Below are 15,604 nucleotides of genomic sequence, written 5' to 3' on the forward strand. Positions count from 1 at the left end.
TCCCTCCCAGCAGTCGTAGGCCCTCTGCATCTCAGGAATACAGTGCAGCAGTAAAAGGTGATTTCGATAGAGCCATAGAGAGTGAAAACCAAGAGAACGATGGCAAAAAATAGGAATCCGGGTAGAAAAATTAAGAAAAGAGGTTATCAAGAAAAACCATTAACCTAGAAGAAAAAATTGAAAGAGGTCAATTGCTTTGAAAAGGGAGAGTGTCAAAGCGATATTGCGCGTAAGTTTAAACTCACAATGCCTTATTCTGAATAAAGTCCAATTTAAAACATCAGTGACCTCAGCCGCACCAACTTCTACCAAGTGGTCAACACGTACGGAAAGTTCGTTGTGAATCTGTTCAAATAGACAAGGGTGGTAATCGCTCCAAGACATTAAGTGAAAGCTCTGGTTTGCTCCAGAATTTTAAACAGCAAGCAGGTATTTTCAGTGCGGCGATATCAGGTAAATCTGCAAATGTTGATAGAGCAGTCACTGCAACATTTCTTATGAACTCCAAGCTGTGATTGAAAGTGGCTCCTTTCCTCCTCAACTAGTTTTTAGTGTTGACGAGACGACATTGTTTTGGAAAAAAATGCAATCTCATTCATTCATTTTCAGGGAAGGAAAACCTGGGTCAGGTTTCAAGGCATTTAAAGACTGTTTCGCGTAGCTTCTAATGTATTGGACTTCAACTTAAAATGATTTATCATTGATAAACTCCTCTAGCTATAAAATGGTATTCAAAGTAGCCTTTTCCTGTCATTTCGATGAGTGACAAAAGGCCTGGGTGACACAATAACTGTTTTTAGACTTGGTCAACTGGTCAACTGCCGGCAATGCATTACGAACCCCTGAAATAGCAGAATTTAGCCCACCTGCACTACAGGAGGGAATTTCAAAAGCCCGTACGAATTTCTTTTTACGTGAATAAAAGTCTTTGAATGCGTGCCTACTATCTTTAAAGATATTTTAAACTATAAACATTAATATAAATAGGGTTTCCTGAGGCTGTATATGGGAATATATATGGTTTAGAGGAAGTTCGATACCCAACACCTATGCTACCAGGAACGCATCCCTATCTTCCCACTGTTAAAACACTCTCGTATAACGCAAATTCGTATGTTGCAAAGACCCCAAGGAACGCATCCCTTGTGCTATACGAGGCAAGGGTGTAGTTCTGATTCAGTTGATAGGTGTACTGTTTCGAGAACAAAATTTGAATGGGAATGATTGGAGAATATCAGTATCGTATACTGCATATAATACGTATCAGGCAATAAAATGTGATTAACTTGAACAAGTGATATTGAAAGCTTTTGTGCTAAGTACAGATATTTCAATTTCAAGTGTTACAAAAAGGATGACTATAAAAGAGGTAGAAAGAGAAAAATCCTCGTCCATCCATCTTAGCAATAGGAGATCCTGTGCATAGGATAGTGTTGTAGGCAGGGGCACAACAACACTGCAAATCCTGGGTTTGGGGGCAAGTCTGAATGAAGAATCTTAACATTGCTAAAGGGAGGGGAAAGGTTTTATCGTCACCATGTGATACTTGATGTCTGAGCAAAGCCGCTAAGGATGAAGGCATAAATAATTTTGCAAATAGAGCCATGTACATTAAAAGGTGAACTAAAGCCTTTTTTTTTTGGAAGGGCTAGCCCCGTACAATTGTGCTTCTGGAGAGGGTATAATGTCCCCATGCCCATGGATTGTCTGGGTTTCACTACTTTCACAGATGCCTTGAGGGTGATATTTTCCTATTGATGGAACTGTGATATATAAGGATATTTGAGAACCACACTATCTTGAAGAATTAATGTTAATATCCGTCATCCTTAAATATGTGTGAACCAAAACATTCTTGATGCCCTCAAACTTCAATGTGAAATAACAAATGGTGCAATTTTCCTCCACTTCTCTTTAACATTTTTTCGTTAAATAAGTCACACAAAATGACCATGACTGTTGAATGAATAGCTCTGCTATAATTTTTTTATGCATATAAGCCTCGTGAATAGCAAATTCTATCGGCCGTATTCATAGATTTCCGCTAAAACACGCTAGTAGGGCGACTAACTTAGTCGGCTACCAAGACCTTTTAGTCGCCTACTAAGATATGGTATTCATGGATTGTATTACGTGAGCTACTAAGAGCTACTAACTTAGTACAGTGCAACCTCGATATAACGACACCCCACGGTGCACTAATAAACACTCGCTATAGCGAATTGTCGCTTTACCGGAGGTGGAGCAAATAATAGCCAATATACCTGTTGCGGACAGATATACAGAAACAGGAGTGGTGCGGCGACAGATAAACATCTATCCGATAAACGTAAGCATAAATCCAGACGAAAGGCGATGTTTTTTGCATCACTAAATTTCCTTACTCGAACAACGACTAACTATTCAAACCATTTATAAGCGCCGCACTGAATAAAAATCATGGAAAGCATTGTTTCGTCAATCATTATGCTAATGCACAACCGACGAAGTCATTTTTCTATGCACTTAATTAGTTCATTTACGTGATCATTCTATTATTTTGGTATTTTCCACTGAAAATTCAAAAATTAACTGACAAAACAGTATCGCGGTTATTTAATGCCTCAAAGGTTTCCATTGGTGTATGTTTTATTGTTTCTGTACGTTAAGCGGCAGTGAAGTGAAATAACGCATTACATTTGTTTCTACAGGCGAAAACGGTGGAAGGTTGTATAACGTTCCCGCCTTGGAAGACTTTTTCTATCAGATAATGTAATATCTTCATCATCTATGGTAAAAAGTTTGCTAAGCTTGAAAAATGACGTGATTAAAATTACCGTTGTTGAAAAAAAAGTTTCTTTTTGAGTGTTACGCTCGCGACGTATTTGAAATGATACACCGAGTTTACCACGGCATTGCAAACGAGAGTTAGTTGTTCTGTGAGTTCTTCCAGCGGCCACCAGGGGATGCTCGGCTACCCACGTAACAAAAGAGAGCGCCAGTACGACTCCGACCAATGACCCGAATAGTTCACCCTTGTAAATCCGCAACGGAGAATAAATACAATAAGGGATTGAACGAACTACGGCCGTTAAACAGTTTAAAGAAAATTAATTCCCCAAGGCCGTACTCTTTGATGGGCAGATGGGAGTGAGAAGTAATAATGCTAACACGGGAGGTAATGGCAAGATAAGACACTAAGCTCAACCAAACTAACACCAGACTCCCGTGTTAGCATTATTACTTCTCACTCCCATCTGCCCATCAAAGAGTACGGCCTTGGGGAATTAATTTTCTTTAAAGAGAATAAATACGTCCATCCGGACAATTCACGCTGAGTATCATCGCTTCGTACATCCTACATCATCGCTAAGGCGCACTACCTACCTTTAGAGGCATCATTGCAAGAAATACCTCATACTGCAAGGGTTTTGTCGGGGAGTTGTATGGAAAAAAAAGTTCCGTTTCGTCTATGTTATATGACGCGGGGAATACTTCTAAAGATACTTATGATCGGAGTCCTCTCTTCCACGACTTCAGGTTTACACCGCAGGCATCACCAGGGGAGTTGTGAGGGGAGATAACGCTTTGGTGCTTCGCATTAGTATAATCAACCTTCCGCACTCTTAAAATTCTCGATTCGCAATCTATCCCTAAAATACTCCGCTTCAGGCTTGGGCGTAGCCCCTTTCTCAGAAGTTCCCGCAGATTTGAATGGGCAAAACCACCCGAACAAAGCTCCTTATAACTCTTCATCGTCTGCATTCCTTGGGCGCTTTTGTTTTTTTTAATTTTGCAGAGCGAATAGGAAGATGAATTAATTTCGACACTCATATTACTCCTTTATTTTTATTTTCTCGCTTAGACGTGTTTGGTGTTTTTTGGCCATGGTGACTGCCATCAAATGCTTTCTATTCACGCAACTCACGGACGTGCGGGTATGCTGCCGACTGCTTTCTGCCGCCCGAGGAACAAAAGAAGATTAAGCATTCGCGAATGCTAATGCCACAATATTTTCACCAAAATTAACTACTTATTTATCGAACGTCAGTTTACCACATAACTTTGAGACTGAGCACTCCATTAACTTCATTTCTAACAGATCGCTAGCAATTACAGAGGTTAAGGAGTCTTGATGAAAGTCTTCCGGCGGTGAAACCCTCGCTATGGCGAGAGCCAACACCAAAAGGGTCTCGTAAAAACGAATTTTTTAACACGCTTATTGTAGGGTCAATTGACGGTGCATCGGCTATCTCTCGTTATAGCGGGAGTGTCGCTATAGCCCGTACTCGCTTTAACGAGGTTCCACTGTATGCTACTAGCCAGCTCGGCAGCCGATACTCGGTAGCGGTTTGGGTTCAACCCGCTAGGCTACGCTTGACAACACTGCATCTGACTCCTCCGCGGCGCGGAAAATTCGTAACACTATCAAACAAAAGAAATTGATTCAGCAAAATGCATTGAAATTTTTACTTCATAATGGATAATTCGATGTGATATCGCATCTCAGACATATTTTTTGATTGCTGTACAAAAAAATTATGCAATACCTTTGGGAAAGGGTAGATTTATGAGTAATACCGAAGCATTTGTATGTTTGAGATGAAGTTATTGCTTTACAAATGGCCGTATATTTATTGATCATATACATTGCGTATTGCTTGCACTTCCGATATTTGTTTCCATTAGTGTATGTGTGATTAGTATGGAACGTAGTAACGGATAAGTAGCAACGTCAGTATTATACATATCTGTATTCGGAAAGCAGAAATACACCTCAATGTCGGAGTAGAAACGAAAACTTTTGCAATGCAGAAATGAAACGTTAAGATAATAACGTTGAGATAAATGTGTGAATGACACACAATTATTACGTTACAAACACCTACGTGCGAGCAATTAGTAACATATGTTCGCAACTCCTAAAATGTTAGTCAAGGAAACAACAATTTGCTACATTTAAATATTTCAAATATTGACAGCATGCGGAAATATACGGCATATAGTTTACTAGAGGTGGTTAATGTAAAAAACAAAGCATAATTAACGTAACTTGTTTTACTTATTTATTGCTGATCATATCACAAATAGCACTACAACGCACACAACATTTCACGAGCTGTCTTTATGACACTTATAATCCGTACATTCTGAATCAACTGGTTCAATGAAAAGCTTGACTCACACTTAATTTAAAACACTATAACGTAACTCTAGTAAACAATGATAATCAGTTTTCCAATCACTCTGCACACGCCAAAAGAATTTGCACTCGTTGACTTTCGAAAGAATTCTTCACACCTCACTTCCCACTCACCACTAATGATTTAGAATCAGTTGATGTTATTTCACATTACCATTACGTAGACAATGAAATAAATAGGCTGAAACAAATTTTTGAACCAGAAATTGTAACATCAACAAACTTCCAATCTCACTCTCCACTATCACTCGTACCAAAACAAAAACAACAGCGCAACGAAATACGCGAAATGTAAACACTGCCGAAAGCTCACGATAAAGTGACTAGAATAAGTAATATAATCAAACACAAATTAAAAGCGTACAAACGAATGAAAATTTATAAGCGCTTGCTGTATCCCTAAAGAACAACTGCTTCAAATATGAAACATATCCCCTTCGCAACAGCTAGTAGATACCTTTGATCGAAATGGTTAAACCAGTATGAAAGAAATAAATCATTTTGTCGAAGCTCATACACTCACAAATCACTTCACTTGTCGCTTCACTCTTTACTTCATCGTCTATATGCAATCAATTCACTTAGGGGCGCACTGAATGTACAAATTGTGTTCACTTACACTAGAGGCACAAGTTCACTGCGAGTCGTAGCTTCCTCGCAGCTACGAAAAACTTTCAATTTCTGTCAACAATTACACTACATACGTTGCCTGCCTTACTTGAAGAATGGATTCTCGTATTCCATTTTGGCACAAATGCATAAAAACTCTATAACAGTATACAAATAAAACCGGAGTTCGATCATCCACAACGGTCCACCATATTTAGTAGCTCCCTTAGACAAGGCCGGAGGGCGACTAAGAACCGGCTACTAAGATAGTAGCATACTAAGCTTAGTAGCCTTTACTAACGATCTATGAATACCATTTTGCTAGTATGCTACTACTTAGAACGCTACTTGGGCGTTAGTAGCTTACTAAGGAAACTATGAATACGGCCGTATGTCTCCACCCTATTTTCCCAAATGAATCTAAACATTCTCAATGGCAACTATCAGTGAGAAAGAGAAAATATATTGCTATTGACGAATTTAAGTATACCGGGACTAGCCACGGTGATAACTTTTACGGGAGTCACCCGCAATGCACAATTGTGCGAAAAATCCCTTTTTTTCTCTGTGGATTTTTCGCACAATTGTGCATTGCGGGTGACTCCCGTAAAAGTTATCACTGTGGCTGGTCCCGGTATACTTAAATTTGTCAAAGAGAGAACACCTGTATGTGTTCAAAGTTCGGACTTTACTCTCCGGCTGTGGTGCCGTGCGCACGATTTGGACTGCTCGTCGCATAATATGCTCAGCAGTCCATACCACCTTGTCCGGTATAGTCCACAAATTTCCACAGGGACGAATGACGCCTCGGTAGCTTAACTGGCTAAAGCACTCGGCCGGAAATCAAGGGATCCGGGTTCGAATCCCGGTCAAGGCGAATGATTTTTTCTCTGTGGATTTTTCGCACTATTGCTATTGAGCCCAAAATCCATTATAAATTCACAAAATTTGGGGAGACTTGGCCAAAATGTATATCCTTCATCTTTTTCATGCTTTGTAATACAGTAGAAAGAATTTATATCCTCAATACAAGCAAAAAAAAATTTCCTCAGTTCTGGGTCTTTTGCCTGTAAGGACTAAAATAAATTATCTTCTCTACAGACCACCTCTATCAGCAGCAGATTGCACTGCATGCACTAATGTAGTCTTTTCCTAGGATTGGACGGCCTTGTAATTGGGCATATCCATGAAAATGTCAACTTTTTCTCTCAAATTAAAATTTATGCTGGAAATATTTTATCTTGACACATCAAAAGTTAAATGATTGAATTTTATGAAATCAGTGATAGATTTGTTCAAACAACTAAATAACTTATTCGGTGATCGTTGAATTCAAGATGGCTATCGGATATTTGTTATGAACCATTTCATCATAGTTTACAGGACAATATTTATTAGCAAACAAGCTAAGCAGTGTTCTATTGCACTGTGTCTCTTGTGCAGTACAGCGTTGGCAACGTCTTGAAATAAATATCAACTTAAATATGCAATGTATAAAGATTTTAAAAAATGCATGTAAGGGCATATGCAAAGATGGTAATTCTGTCACAAAATTAAATTGTTTTTATTTCATCGCCATTTTATAATGTAGAGATTTCATTTTCTTCTTGGAAAGGTAGGTTCTGACACCCTTTAAGGTCTTAAAATTAGATTCTCTCAAAAATGCTTAATCGAGGCCATATAGGAGTGTGATGAAATTACTGTGATGGAATTACCTAAAATTAGCTAATCTTGTGTTTCCAATAAGCATTCACTTTAGATGATGTCTGTGTGGAATAATAATATGATACTGGTGTTAAATAGTGGGACTTTTAAAGATATCAGTGATAATTAATTTCATAGCAAGTAAATTTGAAATGAATTTTTCTCTGTGTGAAGTACTGCAATGACAGTTGCCACTTGAGATACGAATCATGCCAAAAAAATTGGTCCTGGTCACCTTTGGTATAAAATATCCTCTGGGACTTGGTCGTTTCCATTGTTGGTCTTCGTGACCAATATGCAGTGGTGGGAACTTGCATCGCCTGCCACTTTGACCAGCGTGGTGTTCATCGTGGTAATGATACTTAAAATATGTTTTAATTGAACGATCTTCTCATTTTTTGCTTGTCAAAGTGCTTTTATGTTATGGTTATAGGATAAAGTAGGTTTTAACTTGGCTTCTTACACCAAGATAATGTGTAATAGATAATGATTTTCTTTCGTGCCTAATGTTGATGGATGAAATTTTTTCATCAATTTTGATGGATCTTCTTAATTTTAAGGTGGTGGAGGTTTTTGGGAGGAAGTCCCAGCAACGCCTCAGCCAGTGAAATCAAGTGGCAAACAAGGAGGGAAAAGCGCTGCAAATTCAGGCAAGACTGCTGCTTCTGCAGCTGTGACTGCTCAACCTGCTGGTGGTAAAGGGAAGGGCAAGAGTCGGAAGGATGAAGTAATGAAGATATTTGAGCAAAATGTTCAGCGGTCATTATCAGCTGGTGATGAGTTCACTCAGTGGTGTCTCAAGACATTGGGAAATTTGCAAACATCTGTTGATAGTAAGTATATGAGTTATTCTTGTACCCTTGATTAATGTCTGTGAATGACATTTGTAATAATGTGTGGGGAATGCCTCATTAACCAAGATTGAGATAATATTAACTTGTTTAATACATTACTTAATTCAAATGGATTCAGTGAAAGTAAAAAGAATGATTCTTTCCCAAAACTGTCGACTTATGAGCATTAGCTTCCATTTCTATTTTCTACTTTGAAGATCAATTAAGGCCCTGAAGAATATTAAGATTTAATCTTTCAGAAGAACATCTTTGCCCAATCCATGCATTCTCTTTGATGAAATCTTGTTCTGTCTTTTCTTGAAAAATTACCATATGAATATCTGAATCTACAGAGCCGGAGTTCAATTTAGTAATTTCCTATTCTATGTGGTTTACCAAGGTGGGATTCTCAAAGATTCAGCGTTAACATGACTCAATTGGCACAACAATCTATTTAGTTGAGCAACCTTGGACTTACTGTGCTAGACCATTGCTAGCAATAAATTTGTTGACAATTGTCTTTAACTTACCATTGGGTTTTTGAAGCTCCCTGTAGCATACCTCAAATTTCAAGAGTGAGGAATATTATGCAGGAATTTAAGAAAAATGTTATGCCCCTCAAGGATGTATGAATGCTGAAGAGATATTGAAATTGTAAAACATTTTAGTCCATTACTGTAATAGTGTGAATTCCTATAATTTTTTTATTGCCTAAATCGTAAGATTATTACTCCTGGAGTAAGTATTTCACGCTTTTAGATTTTTAAATGGCAATATCTATTTTTCGCGATTAAATGAAAAGTGAAAATTTTCTAGCACGCGAAAACGCGACGCGTAAGTATGAATGCTGGGAAATCTCTCCGTGTGACGTATTTCTGGTTCCTGCTGCCGCCCTTTGAGGTGACCTTGAGGCGAGGCTTAGCGCTGATACGACGCAGGCTTCTAGTGGGTAGCCTAGTACCCTGCTGGTTGGTAGCGCTTGGCTTAAATAAGGATTATTAATACCTTATCAAACGAAGAAAACTTTCCGACCTTAGCCAGTTTAAATAAGTGATTATTAAGACACGTTTCCCTGAGCTCTGCGCCTCATGCATGCATTGGTAATCTCAGACGATGTATAACTCCTATCTTCTCGTGTAGAAACTAGGTCCCTGTGACGTCACGTGGAGTGGCATCGCATGGGCGCCAATCTGGCCCTTTGCAAATAAGGATAAAAATGGACCATTGCCATTCGTCTAAACCGGTATTTCTAAAACCAAATAATTTGTATATAATGAATACAGTAGTGGTGGGCAACGAATCGCAATCAATGCCTATCATTTTCTTTGATGAAGGAAACTACCCTATTAAGCATTTGATTTCTATTCCATGTTTTCACTCTCAATATTTTTCTTTCATTCAGTACCTACATTTGTCGGGTTCCTGAAAGATATCGATTCACCTTATGAAGTGTCAGACTACGTGCGGAATTATCTTGGAGATGGCAAAGAGGCACGAGAATTCTCCCGAAACTTTCTGGAACGGCGCTCTCGTTGGAGGAATGCTCAAAAAGCAGCGGCTGCTCCACCCTCAGAAGATGACATGTGCGTTCCTGCACCAGCGGTCAATCCCTTGTCATCCGAGTTCCAGGAAGTAAAGGTAACGAGCAATTTCATTTCTAACCGCTAGAGACGGATGCAGTCGTGAATTTTAAATGGGGTGACTTCATGAGAGTATGCAAAGTATCCAATAGATAAATGGTCGATAAAAGATTTTTAAGGCCTTAGGTTGACAAATTTTGTTAAATATGTGGACTGTAATGGTGTTTTAGTACATATTTACCGTAATGCCAAGGGTGTTTAATTATCAGTGGTGTATCATTGGATCGTGACATGTGAACAAAAGGCCCATACCTTAACGGCAACATAGAACAAAGATATGAGTATTTTGTGTGTGCAAACTCATTCCATCATGTTTGTCCATTGTCCGCTCTTGATCAGTCTGGGTGCTATGCATCTTCCAAATTTCCATCCAATGTGAGATATTGTTATAAAATAAGTGCAAAATCGTAAATATGCAATCATAAGCAGTTTAGTTGTTGAGTTTTCATCCTTGTTCGTAAAAATGAATATTATTTCCTCCTAGGGACAGCCGAGGTTTGCAAATTTAAAAAAAATTGTGTAATCAAAAACTTTGTATTATAATATTTGCCCAGCATTTGGCATTGGCTTTTTGTCAGGCCCGACAGTTCGCTTTGTATTATTGAGGATTTACTGTATGTTCACTGTGCATTAAATCTTATGAGTGTGGGCTCTCTTGTTAGGTTTATGGTGTACAATGTGGTTTATTTGGTTCTTATTGGAGGTAATGGTGTACCCTTGGGGCCGAGGTACAGTGTGTTATGTGGTGGGATCAAGTGTTACTATGCCTGACTCATTCTCTTTGGGTCTTTGCACTAATCAAATTTGCATTATTTGAGACCATTTTATCATTGGGAAGATAGGCTTTTGAAATTCCCTCTCCTTCATGCGGGTGGGCTAAAGTCTAGGAAAAATTGCAGGGTCAAGAGCTTAAACTTATACAGCAGACTTCCGATTATCCGGCTGCGGTTTATCCGGGTTGCGGATTACCCATGCATGATTTTCACTCTCGCTCAATATTTTCTGCGATCTTTATTTTTAAAAATAAAATGAGATGCAAAGCATTAAAGCCTGAAGATGCTGGGCTTACTATTTCCGTTAGAATCCCCTCAGTAAAACAGAACGGAACACGAAACGCCACATATTTTACAGGGTGAGGAGGGCATCAATAGTCCCGAGTAAGGAATGATCGAACCATCGTTAATTACTTTTATGCAAAAAGATGCAAAAATATATTTTCCACTTGCATAACTTACACACACTTATCAAAATTAATTACCCTTATGAAGATGAGGTGAACAAAAATGCAACAATATGATATGACTCATTTATCCCCCCTTCCAAAAAAACAAAAAAAAACAATACGTGATATTGTATAGAATATGTGGGCTGGGTTCACAATATGCCCAAATCAAGTCTTTAGGCTGCTTGCGTGATCACACTGAATAATATTTCTGACACTGAGTCAATAGTTTGTTGAAATATACAGCGCACCGGGACAGAGAGAGAGAGAACCAATATTCTGGCTACACAATTTGGGAAGTGATTCGGGGTCTGGGCGAACAAGCACGGGGACGGGTCGCTAACTGCGACGTTCTTACGGTTTTGTCGGAGCCTGAGCAGTAGAAGCCATCAATGAGGCGACGAGTTGGACCCAAGTGTTCGCGGGATCGAGGGCTGTCTTCCTCCCAACCTCTGGGCGTTGGTCCCGTCTGTCGCTTGTCTGCAATCACACTCCGCTTCAGGTTTACCGAAGAACGATCTCGTCCTCCGCCAACAGCACTTTGGTGACCCCCAGAATGACGACCATCAGGCACGTCACACCACTATCTTTCTCTCCCCGTCGACCGGGCTAGGATTTCTCGCCATGAGGCTCTCTATCTCTCTCTGCGGATTTATACCCATATGGAGGGGAATGACGCGCTAGGGATGGGGGTTTTGAGGTGAGAGGGGGTTTCACTGTGCCTCTCCGTCGAGTGGGTCAACCATCGGTCCGCGCTGACCAACACAAAACACTCGTTCACACACATTCCTCATGCCCAGGGCATGACAATCTACCCACACACACACAGTCATAGGCACGCTCACTCACACATACGCGATCATCCCCTGCTCGGGTTATTGCTCAACGAAGGAAAAATACCGAACATATGGTCGGTATGTCACAATTTAAAAAAATAAAATCAGATGCGAAATCACCGGAATTACTGCATTAAAGCCTGAAGATGCCGGGCTTATTATTTCCGTTAGAATCCCCTTAGTAAAACAGAAGCGATCACGCGATAGCTACACTCACGGGGGCACTGTGTTTGTGTTTCCCAAGCCTCGCAGTGCAAGACCACGCTCTGTGATAATGATTACACATCCCGCAGCAGTTGCAACCTGTGCAAGAGGCGACTACGTGGTGTGGTGCCTGTCAGTGTAGTTTCCCACATCGAGCAGTGGAATTGAAGCATTCCTGCAGACCACTTTTCTGTATCCATGATCACACAGCCACAGATGTGTGGTTTTCGAAACCAGGCCTTACATGGAGCATTAATAATACGAGTGCAACCATGTTATCGCCACTAAAAAGATTGCGAACTGGCAAAGAAACCTCTCAAGGAGTCCAGGAAGCACTCTTAAATGACAGAATAACTGCATAAATAAATATGTATTGTTTGTTTTACATAAATTGTGAACATTACAAGACATTTAAGGGAAAGTTTGGATTGTCCGTATTTTCTGATTATTCGTGCCGTCTCTCCCCATCATTAGCCCGGATAATCGGGCTCTCTTGGAATTGATCCCTCAGGCTGAAATCAAGGGATCTAAGTTCGAATCCCAATCGAAGGGGATTATTTTTTCCTCTTAGGAATTTTGCACATTTCTTTTTTGGGTGTATTCAATTTAATTTTTTTTTTTTCGAGAAAAAAATAAGTGGTAATGTATACCCAAAAAGGGAAGTTAATTTATAACCCTGTTATTCTTGTGAGAGATAAGTTTTATCAAACATAAGATCACAGAGAAGCCATTGAGATAGAGAACAATAAAATCAATTTTAACAGAGATAACAGGTCAATAATCAGTGACTCCTGAAGGAGAAACACCATCTGGAAAAATTTAAAATCTATTCTCATAATCAGATATATATGAATGATATGAAGCATAGGGAAGATTGGACCTGACAAGGTCCTTGGCAGAGAAAAAGAAATGTGGGTTGTTCTTAAAACTGATGAGGGGAAATCCAAATGGACTCTGTTGTATACTTGTAGTTGGAACTTAGTTTGAAACTGATTTATTGTTTCTGAGCTATAAGTCTCTTAAGCGACATTTTCATTTCAAACTAATGTTCAGTCCCAAGTACATTTGTTCCAGAAGGAACTTAGTTTCAGTTTCTGAGAACTTAACCTATCCTTAGCGATTGGTGGAACAAAATTTTGTTGCATTCCACACATCCCTTTAATGATTTATGTGATTGCAGTGTCGGTTTCGACCCTGAATAACTTCCTCCAGCTGTTCATAATGTTGATATGCATATAAAGACAATCCTTATCAGTATAAAGTGTCAGTTTTAGAATGTTGTTACGTGCATGCAATTGATGCTGTTAAAAGTTAAATACACCAAAGGATGAGTTTCGCCGTGAAAAAATATTTCGCGTACCATGTTTCTGCAGTGTTCTGTTAAAAGTTTTCTTTGCTCTTATTATATTCAATCCATTGATATTTACAAATTCATTTGTATTTCATGTTCCAATTGAATGCATGCCTGTGATTTAATGCTTAATTTTATTTTCAGGGAAAAGGCAAGAAGGCGAAGAAAAACAAAATGATGCGACTGGACAATCGTATACTTGGATTCAGTGTTACCGCTTCACATGACAGGATCAATGTTGGAGACAGAGATTATGGCGAGGGAGTCTGATTCAGCTGCCAGGCTTCTACATTGGTCGCCTCTCCCCTTGTCATATTGTTACTGCATTTCCTAACCCTTTTTTGCCTTAACTTCTGTAACCAGCATATTTCTTCCCTCTTGCCTCAGTATTTATTTCCTTTGCTCTCTTTCTGTTTCAAAGTCCCATTGAGACAAGTAATTGAAGCCACTGAACTTCCTTCTGATTTTTGGAAGACAACAGTTTTACTTTTGGTTGTATGACACCTTCTAACATCCTTAAAGGCAAGATCACGTAGTCAACTAACCATCAGTTTAGGTAAACTGTGTGAATTCTTACACAGCCTGATTTTTTTTGTACCTCTTACCTACCCACTCCTTGAATCCCTCCATGTTTTTCTTGTCTTCATTTTTAACCAGTGGTGAAAACACTAATGGAAAAGAAAGGATTGTGTGTGCAAAGTTGAATGAAAGGCATGCCAGAGACATTGAGAGATATAAATATTTAGGTTTAGTTAGATAAATGTGGAAAGGACTTCATAGAGTTTTTCTATCATGTACATAGTGTAATGTACATTTTGTGTGTCTGGATGTGTGCGTGTGCTTGCGTGAGTCGTTGCGTGCGTGTTGTGGCCCTTTGCGTGAGGCCTTTGTGTGTAAATGAAATTGAGCCTCCTTTGCATAAGGGTGGTCTGTTGAATTTGTTCTTATTTTGAGAGCCTTTTCCCGTTTGTGGGTATGTGGGAGAGGAGAAATGTTGTAATAAATGAGTTTTTTGGATAGTCATTGATGAAGTTTATATGCAGAGCTGATGTCAGCCAAAATTAATATTTCATGCCTCCACCCAAGTTGTGATGATTTTAGGATGGTACTTGGGCTTTAAAAAATGAAATTATTGTGAATGATTCAAGAAATCAAGAGATGTTTCAGCATAATTTTGTTTTTATCTATATGAAGGTAAATATTATTGCCATATATACAAATATATATTATATATTCTTATTATTTACTTTACCTTGTCATTGATAATGACTTGTGTTTATGTGTGGAGCTTTTTTTACGTTGGCTCATTCACATAGCCAGCAAACTAAACAAATGGATATTGTCGTTTTTCCCATGCAACAATTTTTAGTGTTTCAAGGTGAATGTCCATCCGAGAAGTACATATTATTTACATATGTTCACATGTCAGTACTTGTCACTTTTGATATAATGACTTGAGGTGGTAGATGAACCACTAAGTATTGTGGCTGTTGCATGAGAAAAGCAGTTATTTGGCATATAAAAGCTTTTTTCCATATTTTTATGTGGCAATTTTTTTAGGTAGACTCAGTTCAGATGAGGTTCAGATCAAAGCAATTGACGAAGCTTTTTATGCGTGAATTAGAGTTTTCCATGTGAGTCTTGGTCTGGGACTTTTGCATTACACCTGTGAACTGCATTTGTTTGGTTAACATGAATTTGGAAGTGTGTGGAGGAGATCAGATCTTATTGAGTGATCTCCAATAAACAAGTTTACAAGTTAGTTATGCATTTAGAATACTCAAAAAAATTGATAACCCAAAGCTTCATTTTGAAACTGAAATTTTTGACTCGTTAGATGCAGAATGTAAGGTAAGCAGCAGTGATATTCTTCCCCTACCACAAATAACGGTAATGGGATTATATTCAAATAATTTAGGTATGAAGGTGACTAATGATTTACATTGAAATGAAAACTTTGTAAAACATGTAAATAACTTTAATTTGACAAGTTTTGTGAGTGCGGAACATCATCAGATACAGG

General features: G+C 38.8%; 1 protein-coding gene across 3 annotated transcripts in view; it reads left to right on the plus strand.

Annotated features, from left to right (window-relative positions):
• The window catches only part of LOC124163409 (GRB10-interacting GYF protein 2-like), a 63,275-nt gene extending 48,465 nt beyond the window's left edge, over positions 1 to 14,810 (plus strand). For all 3 annotated transcript variants that reach the window (XM_046540294.1, XM_046540296.1, XM_046540295.1), the window contains exons 20-22: positions 8,056 to 8,328; positions 9,731 to 9,966; positions 13,726 to 14,810. In XM_046540294.1, the coding sequence (XP_046396250.1) occupies positions 8,056 to 8,328; positions 9,731 to 9,966; positions 13,726 to 13,851 (635 nt within the window). In that variant the 3' untranslated portion in view covers positions 13,852 to 14,810. The remainder of the gene's footprint in view (positions 1 to 8,055; positions 8,329 to 9,730; positions 9,967 to 13,725) is intronic.
• The last annotated feature ends 794 nt before the right edge of the window (positions 14,811 to 15,604 follow it).

Source organism: Ischnura elegans, chromosome 8 (genome assembly GCF_921293095.1).
Source record: "Ischnura elegans chromosome 8, ioIscEleg1.1, whole genome shotgun sequence".
Lineage (NCBI taxonomy): Eukaryota > Metazoa > Arthropoda > Insecta > Odonata > Coenagrionidae > Ischnura > Ischnura elegans.